Raw genomic sequence first — 10,593 nt, forward strand, 5'->3', positions numbered from 1 at the left:
AGAGGGAACAGCAGGGGCAAAGGTCCTGAGGTGGAAAATTGCTTGGTGTGTTGGAGGAATAGAAAGATGCCCGTGTGTCTGGAGCTCAGCGGGTAGATTTGGGGTCAGGGTTGAGGGAGAAGACGAAGCGTGGTAGACGAAGGTGAAGAGCTAGGTAGGGAGCGGAGAGTAGTTACCACGGAGGATAAAGGAGTTGGATTTTCACTGTTAGTGAGAACGCCTTTTGAATCTTCTTGATCAAGGGGGTGACATGATTTTAAATGCACCCAAGCCCTTGCATCAATAACTGATTGAGGGGAGCAAGAGTCTGAGGCCAGGGAGGAAGCTGTTATAATCACTGAGGAGAGAGGTGCTTGTGGCTTGGATGATGGTGGGCCCAGCGGAGGAGTTGGGAAGTGGCTGGATTCGAGATGTTTTTTAACTATAGAGTTGGTGGTGGGGCTTGCTGATGGGTTGGACGTTGGGTTGGGTTGGGTGGAGTTGGGTGGATAGAATAGTGAGGAATCAAGGATGGCTCTGAAGTTCTTGGCTTAAAGAACTGGATGGTTGATGGCAACTTTTATTGAGATGGGGAAGATGGTGGGAGTCGGGGAAGGAGCATCAGGTTTAAAGTAGAGGGAGGGGTAGGAAGCCAACATGTGTTTGGAGATGTCAAATTCTCCGGCCCAGGTGCAATGTCAGCTAGCCAGTTGAACGCACAAGTTTTGCAACTCACAGGAGAGGTGGGAGCCGGCCTCCTTCCTTTCTCCCCACCCCAAATGTCTTCTCCTGGGATGGGGTATGCCTAAAGGAAGCAAGTGTAGCCCATTTGGGGAGTCAGGGGAAAGGGGGACAGAATTCCTGGCAGTTGTGGGGGACCGGCCTCTCTCCTCCATCACCACCACAGCTCCCCGTCCTGACTTCTTTATGATTGAAGAGGGCCACGGTCTGCACAGAGAGTAGGAGCGTACTGATCCTGCCTGCCTTTTGTTTCCCTTGCATGCCAGCATGGGACGATGGGAGAATCCGAGCCTTCGCCCCAGAGACTGGTCGGCTGCTATATGTCATTAACAATGCCCACAGGATCGGAGTGACAGCCATCGCTACCACCAGTGACTGTAAACGGGTCATCAGCGGCGGCGGGGAAGGCGAGGTATCGTTCTCGAAAACTGCCTTTTAGAAAACCACTAACTTGATTTTTTAACCTATACGAGGAGTCAGGCAGGACCAAAGCAAGATTTTGAAGAAACCCTAAAATACATCTTAAAGTTCTAATAAAACAAACACAGATCTAGATATATTTGTTCATGAAAGAACATTCAAGATACAGACATGAAAGCATTCTATATGGAATCGAGCTATGAATCCAAGTTAGTGTTTCGCCAGAGTTTTGGAATTGCTTGCTCTTTTTTCCTTCAAAGACTATACTTATATAAATTGTCTTCATCGTATCTTTTAAAGGAAATGCTATTTTTAGACTCCATTCTTTCATCCACCCAGATGTTTGACCGTTATTTTAAAGTCTTTACACTTGACCTTCCCTTCCATCATTCAGAGGAACCTGAAACATCTTCTGTTCACACATTTTTCTCAGCGCCTGCCCCTCCCCACTCCCTGGGTTTCTCCGCCCTCCTCCCCCTGCCAAAGCCTTCCCTTCTCGAGAGAGGACATTTTCTTTTCCTTTCTATTCTTCATGCTATTGTAGGAATAACTTATCAGGGAGGAGAAAGATCCAGCATCTTGATGTGGCCTCTAGCAGAGTTTGAGCCAAGCAGACTCGTGGCTGAGTGTTTGGGTCCCAGAGTCCTACTGCCTGGGTGCAAATTTCACTTCTGCCACCTCCCAGCTGTGTGACCTGGGGCATGCTCTTCAACCTCTCTGTGCTTCCGTTTCTTGTGCATAAAGGGAAAATGACAATGAAGACTCCACTTTGTGAGATATTTTGCACTACTTTGTAGCAAGTCTTCAAAATCTGATGTGCATCTTACATTCAGAGCCCACATGACGAGTCTCGTGGCAGGTGCTCCATGGACACATCTAGCCCTGGACCCTCCCCTGCTCTCTGCCCACCACCCCCTCAAGCGCTCAGATCCCTTCCCTTAGCTCTTCAGCCACGCTGTTGCTGACACCCTCAGCATCCTTGCTTGCTCCCTCAAACTTTTGGGGGCGTCTGCCTTGCTCATGCCCAGACTTGGCTTGGACCAGATCATCTGCTTCTAGGTGCCTGAGCCGTAGCCCATGAGAGCTGTGGGAGGAAATCGTACATTACAAATGCATTCATTGCCGTTGGCAATTTTTTAAGAACACCACAAGAGCTCTTCCTGCCACTCCCCACTCAGCTATTACAGACCTTCCTTCTGGAGGACCTGGTCTTCAAGGCCTTTGTTAAGTGCTGGAGACCGCTGCTGGTCAGCAGGTGTGCACGGGTATCAATTCAGCAGTTCCCGAAATACTCTAGTACTTCCATTTTCATTGGTAAATGGCCTCGCTGGAGTTGCAAAGACCCCAGCCCCACCATCTTATCCCCTTCCTCAAACCCCCTGCAATCCCACCACTAAAGGGCTAGTAATGCCCCAGAACACCCAAAGTTCCAGGCCCGGATGCTGTTTGGCTGGTGCCCACACCATATGAGAATTTCTCATTCAGAAATCTGAGAATTACTCTTGCTGAAGATTGCGTGCCTCCGCATATAGTGGCATACAAGATCAGAGAATTATTTGGACACAGCTCATCTGGGGCAAGTACCTGCTTCCTCATCTTCCTTACTAAAGAAAAGGCTTAGAATCTTTTTCTTCCATTGTTTATGGCTACTTTCCCCTTTTGGGTACAAATATGTTAGTCCATTATCACTTAATCCTAACCCTAGTTTCTAGCCGGGTGTTCACCCGGACCTACTATTCTTGTATTCTTGTGTTGTCTTATGTTACTCACACAAAATAATCTCTACTCTTCTTCTTTTCCAACATACTCGTTATAAGAAAGTGTAAGCATCTGACCACATTATTATGTGTTCTGGTACAGTCATGACAGAATGTTTATCTATTACAAGACATACAATGACTTTCCTTTTACATATCCTTTTTATTACAGTTAAAGCATCCTATTGACTGTTTTGAAATTTTGTGGGTAGAACCTATGACCTATGATATAAATTTCACTTCCGGACAGCAGAGGATGGGGTGGTCAGAAAATATTATGCTGTAGAAAGTGGGTCTTGGCTTTGATGAGGCTAGGAACCATCGAGTGGAAATGATTAAAACTGAGCAGCTGGTGTGACATTTAAATATGGCTCTGGGTCCCCAAGAGCCTTCCTGATGGCCCTGGAAGTCTGAGAGCCAACACTCAGCAGAACTGAGCAGATACACTATTCTGCTTGGTTTCACAGCAGGTGTCTGGTGCATTTCTCAGCCTGAAAAGTAGACGTAGGTGTAGGATCATAGGTAGCATTTTCCTGGCTCCGTGGAAGAATATTCCTGCTCTGCGGCTTAGCGTTCCCACCCCACTCAACTGAGACAAGAACAGGGAATTTAAAATAATAAGCACAGCAGAGCTGAAAAAGCTCTTGGAACATATATACATATATATGTGTGTGTGTGTATTTTTTTTTTTAAATCCCTTCCAAAGTCCCAAGCTTGTGTTGGGAGCGTGTGCTTTGTGGCTTTCAGGTGAGGGTCTGGCAGATCGGCTGCCAGACCCAGAAGCTGGAGGAGGCCCTGAAGGAGCACAAATCCTCTGTGTCCTGCATCAGGGTGAAGAAGAACAACGAGGAATGTGTCACAGCCAGCACGGACGGGACTTGCATCATCTGGGACCTCGTGTAGGTACCCGTGATGGGGAGGACAACATGACACAAAACTCAGGGGTTGCCACATTTCACTGAACTTGAGGGCAGATCCAAACCAAGAGTCGAAATCTTCTCTAAGGTGACAGGAAAGGGATGTTCATCTGAGGCCACTCCTCTCCCTGGGGCTGTTTCGGGTTTCCAGATACTGGTAGAAAGGGTACAGTTTCCCGGAAGGGCTGGACGTTGGAAGATTCTGGAAGAGGGAAGTACCTTTCCGGCGCACACAGGGAAGCCTGACTGAACTTCTCTGAATGCAATTCTAAGAACTGCCCCCAAAAAGGGAGAAGGGAAATGATGTTGTAGGCAGTTCCTCCTGTCACGTCACCCAGAACAAGCCTGCTATCGAGGTGGAAGAGGGGGAGTGGTGTGAATTTGCCCTTCCCCTTGGCCGGCCGCACTCCTAGGGTCCTCTCATGCTGGAAGCTTGTCATGGCCCCTGGAGAGCGCCTGACTCCAAGCCAACTAGACCAAAGCACGTCAACTTTATTGTTGGGAGTCATACAAAGGATTTTCAAGGGCCATTTTTTTTTTTTTACTATAAGCATTTTAGCTGTGTGTTTTTATTTGGAATTAGACCCTATTCCCCTAAACTTCTCCTTGCCCAGCCCCTCTCTACCGCTCCGAAGATGCCTTGCCTCTGCATCTAACTGCATTAGAGAGACTCAGAAGAAGTCCAGAGGCAGGAGGAAAGAGATCTAAATATAGAAAACAGATATAGGTATTGCCAAAGAGTACGGAACATTCTAGAGTGCAGAGAAAGGGAATTAAGGCAAAGGCAGCACACTTTTCATTTAATGCATTAAAAAAACAAAACAAAACAAAAACCCAAACCAAAGCAAACCCACCTACTGGTCCTGTGCGTCTCTCACTTTGATGCACACATGAAGTACCTGGAGATCTTGCCAACATGTAGATTTTTATTGAGTAAGTCCAGAGGGCTGCCTGAGATCCTGCATTTCTAACCAGCTCCCAAGGGATGCCCCTGGTTCAAGGACCACACTTGCTGGAGGTCCTAGCCTCCAGTGGAACTCCCGTTTGGGAACATACAGAACTAGAAGCAAGGGTGTGTCTAAGCTGATTTCCATGGATTGTCTGTGACCACCTCAAATCCCTAAAGCCTCCCTGCCACACTGCAGGACTATTTGGCTAATTTGTGCCCAAACCTTTAAAACATGGTCAGCCCCGGATACCATGTTTGAAAACTGCCCTATTGAGAAGAAACCGTGCAGAAGGTGCATGTTTTCAGCCAGCAGAGGCCGACCTGTGAGATGCGCACCCATCTCCTGGGGGGCTGGGGGGGGAAGCCATATGTACGTATTTGTTAGCGTGGTATCGGACTCAATGGTTTTCAGGCCGTGGTACACAGGAGAATGAGCTGGGATGCTGATGAAAAGCGCCCATCTCTGGGCCTCATCCCAAGCTGCTAGATGCAAATCCCTAGAGGGGAAGCTCAGTAATATCCGTTTTTAAGAAGCCATCCCCCACAATTTGCCACTCAGGTGGTAGGAACCTTCACCTCAATGCAGTGGCCTCGAGAATAAGGTGGCTTGTGTGGAAGACCGCAGGGTGACTCTGAATTCAGCCTCTCCTCCTTCATGCTTACCAGAACGCAAGGCTTCCCCTGGACTTCCGTGCTCTGTCTTTGGAAAACGGCCCACCCAGGGTCTTTGGGCTGCCCCACAGGTGCACAGAGGAGGGGAGGACACCAAGGTGCAGTGGGCAGAATCGCCAGAAGTCTGTCTGGGGAAGATGAGCCAGGGCAAGCCAAGCTTGTACCAGATCCCGTCTGGACAGTAAATACCTCTTTGAGGGAAGGCAAAGTTACAGCTTCTGTGTCTCATTTCCAGACGTCTCCGGAGGAATCAGATGATCCTGGCGAATACCTTATTCCAGTGTGTTTGTTACCACCCCGAAGAGTTCCAGATCATCACCAGCGGGACAGACAGAAAGGTAAGCACTCCCAGCAGGAGTCAGGATCCTCCCAGGACCCGACAGAAGCAGCCGAGTGTTGTGGCCAAGGGAGTGGGCTCTGGAGTTGAGCCCCACGAGGTCAGAGCCCAGTTTTGCTGGTGATCACTTGAAAATTCTGCGTTGCCTTCCCATGTCCTTGCTTCCGTGTCTGCAAAGCGGACATGATACCGCTGACCCAACAGAGTTGCAGAGCGCATTAAAGTTAGTCATGCTTGCATGTCATGCATCTGATAGCAGGGGGCCTGGCACATAGTAGCTGCTCAGTAAGTGCTGGTTTTCATTAGTAGGGAATTTCTGAGGCTAGAACCCAATGGCCCAACCCTTTGACTACTGTTCAAATTGAATGACAATAGAGTTCTTATCTCTCATCCCCTCTACTTCATCAACGTTGTACTACAAATCTCATTAGCTGGGGAGTCCATGTCCTTGGGTAAAGATTGGTCCCTCTTTGGGGGGGAACCTTGCCTCTTGGAGCAAACGAAAGGCTTCAGGAGAGAGGCATGTGGGGCAAGGACGCTAGGGTGTCATCTATCCTCCTGGCCAAATCAGATCAGCCAGGTGTCAGTCTAATTACCTGCACATCCAATGAATGGATTTGGAGTCCCCTAATTCAGACTTTGAGATGACTTTGAGATCACTGAAGAAGAGATTGTGTATTTATCTTTTTACCAGCTACAGAAAAAGTTGAGTTCAAACTATAAAAATAATTGTAGGAAAAATACTAGAGGGACGTCTCTCCGCTCCCCCAACACTGAAGATAGAACCTAGGAATGGGGTGGGGGGCACCTGGGTGGCTCAGTTGGTTAAGCATCTGCCTTCAGCTCAGGTTATGATCCTGGGGTCCTGGGATCGACTCCCACATCGGGCTCCCTGTTCAGTGCAGAGTCTGCTTCTCCCTCTCCCTCTGCCCCTCCCCCCACTCATGCTCGCTCTCGCTCTCAAATAATAAATAAAATCTTAAAGAAAAAGAATTTAGGAATGGGACTTTTCCCTGTTTAAGCTGCCCAGGTGATTGGGAACTACTGTCCGAAGATATTTTGTCATAAAAACCCAAGAAATGCCCCCTGGTGTGGGCCAGGGTTTGCCTGACACAGACAGACTGTGTGGGGGGCCCAGAGTTCTGCCTTGCTCTAGTCTCTGTGAGGTTGGCCTTGCTAGTTCTTTTGTGTCTCACCCACCCAAACTGGCTTACGTCTGCCCACCCCCAAACCCGTTTCACTTCCGGTCTAAGCAGACTTCCTCTTGGAACAGGGGCAGAAAGGATTTGGAAGTTAGTCATGACGTCACCATAAATGCTTTAGAACGTGGTTCATAAAACTTCTAGATTTGTGTCCTGTTTCCCATATTCCAGGGAATGGAATGGTTTATGAGTTTATGAGATTCGAAACAGTCTACTGTCATCATCTGGGAATTGTCACCAGAATACTCAAAACATAAATCATGAATCAGTACAACCACCATAAGGGCTGGCCAACTTTCCATAGTTATCGTAGGCGGGAGGGGATGGAATGGACGGGCACTTGGAAATGAACCTGTCCATGAACAGCGGGTTCACAGGTGAACAAGACGACATCAGATGGCAAAGGGGATAAAAAGGAAGCAGAATAGGTCATAAGATCCTGGTTCAGTGGACGGAAGCTGCTTTAGCTAGGATGATTGGGGCAGGTCTCCTCAAGGAGGTGACACCTGAGCTGAGGCCTGAGTGGCAGAGGACCTCACTATGCTTAGCTCTCAGGGAAGACCGTCGCAGGCAGAGGATAAGCCTGAGGGAAAGTTGAGGCGCCATCAGGCTGCCCAGAAGAGGGTCACTGTGACTTTGGCCAAGAGAGCAGGCAGTCAGGCACCAGCTGCCTAAGTGGGTGTGATTCCCGAGAAACAAGGATTTGGGCGTGTGTCTATATTCCTTTATGCTTTTCCTATGAAAACAACTCTTGGTTAAAGCATCAATAGAAATTAATAAATTAGCTAAAAAAATTTTTTTTAAATAGCGTACACAATTTCTAGCTAGATTCAGAGGAATATAGATTCCTGGCATAATGACTTAAACAGCAAATTTCTATCAACACGAAATAAGAGGAGGCAAAATGCATGCCCAGGTTCACACTCCTGAGTCCTGGTCAAGTGCTTTGTTGGGAAAGAAATTTTCTTGGGGCACCTGGGTGGCTCCGTGGGTTAAGCATCTCCCTTTCTGCTCAGGTCATGATCCCAGGGTCGTGGGATGGAGCCCCAGAGCCCCAGAGCCCCATGTCGTGGGCTCCTTGCCCCGCGGGGAGTCTGCTTCTCCTTCTGCCTCTACCTGCAGCGCGCTCTCTCTCTGTCAAATAACTAAATAAAATCTTAAAAAAAAAAAAAAAAAAGAAATTTTCTTTTTGAACAGGTTGTTCATTTACAAGTTTCAAAGTTCAAAGAGTATAAAAGCAGTATATTCAGAGAAAAATCTCCCTCCCTTGAGCAGTAGATTTGGGTCCCCTAACCCAAGAGGGGACCATATTATCAGTTTGCCTCTAGCCCCCAACCTGGGGGGTGTTTCACTGCTTTGAGGCTGAAGAGAAAGTTGGAAATAGGGTGAGGTGGGGAAGAGCGCGGGGTCAGCTGCAGGGACCTGAGCCTGCAGAACTCTCTGGGCTGCTCATTCCCCCAGCAGCTGGAGGGGGGTGCTTCCCTTCCACCAGGCCCTCCTCTAAGAGCTGAGGTGGGAACGTGGATGCCGTGGCTGTTTTCTTCCTTCGTTTACAGCTTGCCTCGGACCCCCAAGCGCTTCGTCTCACCAAAAGCACTTTTTGTCACAATCCGGGCGGCTGGCACAATCACCATCTCCCTAAATAGAATGCCAATGTAAAAACCAACGCTAAAAATACGAAAATGCCTTTCTCCACCCCCTGCTCGAGCCTATTTATAATTTCAGCCATCTACCCTCCCGGGGTGTATTTTTGCCACCTTCTATATAAAGTAGAACCATCTTTTGTTAGTGTGCGCCTGCGCGCGGAGGCTTCCACCGAGCTGAATCCTCCCGGATGCTGCTTTTCTGAATTCCAGATTGCTTACTGGGAAATCTTTGATGGGTCAGTAATCAGAGAGTTGGAAGGTTCCTTGTCTGGGTCCATCAATGGAATGGATATCACCCTGGAAGGAGTGCACTTTGTCACAGGTGAGTCCTGGGGTGGGAAAAGGAAGCCCAGCCCTGCTTATTTAAATGGGAACCTAGAACTCCCTAGAAGGCGGGAGGCAACAGGAAGTGACAACAGAAGTGGCTAGAGGGCCCCGTGGTTAAAGTCAGGCCCGAACGCTGCAGCCGGTGTGGCTGGAAAAGAAAGTTCCAGAAGTCATGCTTCAGTGGGAGGACGCGCCTGCCCATGAGCCTTGGGGGCACACAGAAAAGCTAAGCCTTGCATTGCTTCCCTTTTTTGGTGGTGGCATTGATGATGGAAATGGGCCTTTAAATGGTCTGGATTATCCGGCGTGCCTTGCTCCGTGATTTCCTCTGGAAGTCTTAAATGCCAGGCTTTTAAATCAGCATTTCCAGGGGGCGGGCATTGACCATACAACATGCCTTCTGGAACATCATCGACAATCATTTCCTGCCAGGCCCTGATTCTTCAGGGCATTAACAAATAAATGCTCCGAACGAATTAAAGTTCCACAAACACGTTTACTGTGAGCCTGATAGAAAACTACGCACGGTGAGACCGCCACCCACCCACACAGGTGCGTACGTAAACCTGTGTACTTGGAGCAAAGAGACTGGAAGGAGCTAAACCAGAGGTGTTCTCAGTGGTTATTTCTGGGCGGTGGGCTAAAAGGGGATGTCACCTCTTTGTGTTTCTTTCCCCCAAATCTGCTACCACAGACCTGGGTTTTTATAACCAAGGAAATGAGTTCCTATGCAGATGGATTTTTCTTCCTTTACGTGGGAACGTGGGGAATGTGTTGAAAATTAGCCGGCCACTTGAAATCAGGGCCGATCCTCCCCATCCTCTCGCAGCAATGCCATACACCTGCTTGTCTTTTTCAGGTGGAAATGACCATCTGGTCAAAGTGTGGGACTATAATGAGGGTGAAGTGACTCATGTCGGGGTAGGACACAGCGGCAACATCACCCGCATCCGGGTAAGTCCAGGAAATCAGTACATCGTTAGTGTAAGTGCTGATGGAGCGATTCTGAGATGGAAGTACCCCTTTACCTCCTGAGGCCGCAAAGACTTCTGGGATCCGCAGCGCTGCCTACGGCTCTGTTGAAGGTTGACCTCAGATAACTCTTAAGACTGGTTTTGATTTCTCACATCCGTGCTTCTGTCTTTGAGTCAAAATATTTTTATCTTGAAGTTTCTCCTTTTCTTCAGAGGATGCATTTTTACCTTCTTAAATTGTATATTAAAATGGGAATGTGTTCAAGAATAAGTTGTCGAGACTGTAATTGAAAGTTTTTTTATTATGAATAAATTCCCTGTTGTTGGTTTCCTGTCCTAATCTCTGCTCTATGACGGCAAAACCCACGGCCTTTCTGCATAATTTGTCCACAGACAGCACTGCTGTTGTTCTCTAAAAATAAGGAGGGTCCGCTTACGTTCCTAATCAGACTTTCATTCGTCAAGCTGCAATGGGGCAAGACTTGGTTTGAGTCCAGATCTTGGGTAGGATTTTAGGATCTTCCTTCCTTCCTTCCAACTCTCTGAGCCTCTGTTTAGCCTTCTGTAAAGCAAGAATACCTGCATAAAAGGTTATTTTTAGAATTAAGTGAAGTAATGTGTTAAAGCATCGGCAGAATCCCTGACGGAGTGGACAATTAAATGTAAATTTTG

General features: G+C 48.0%; 1 protein-coding gene across 2 annotated transcripts in view; it reads left to right on the forward strand.

The window, feature by feature from the left end:
* CFAP52 (cilia and flagella associated protein 52) overlaps nucleotides 1–10,132 on the forward strand; it is a 41,201-nt gene extending 31,069 nt beyond the window's left edge. For both annotated transcript variants that reach the window (XM_045888161.2, XM_045888162.2), the window contains 5 exons: nucleotides 987–1,132; nucleotides 3,645–3,796; nucleotides 5,671–5,773; nucleotides 8,831–8,942; nucleotides 9,807–10,132. In XM_045888161.2, coding sequence (XP_045744117.1) covers nucleotides 987–1,132; nucleotides 3,645–3,796; nucleotides 5,671–5,773; nucleotides 8,831–8,942; nucleotides 9,807–9,982 — 689 coding nt within the window. In that variant the 3' untranslated portion in view covers nucleotides 9,983–10,132. The remainder of the gene's footprint in view (nucleotides 1–986; nucleotides 1,133–3,644; nucleotides 3,797–5,670; nucleotides 5,774–8,830; nucleotides 8,943–9,806) is intronic.
* The last annotated feature ends 461 nt before the right edge of the window (nucleotides 10,133–10,593 follow it).

Source organism: Mirounga angustirostris, unplaced genomic scaffold (assembly GCF_029215605.1).
Source record: "Mirounga angustirostris isolate CCGP_5_RB_7025 unplaced genomic scaffold, mMirAng1.0.hap1 SCAF_17, whole genome shotgun sequence".
NCBI lineage: Eukaryota > Metazoa > Chordata > Mammalia > Carnivora > Phocidae > Mirounga > Mirounga angustirostris.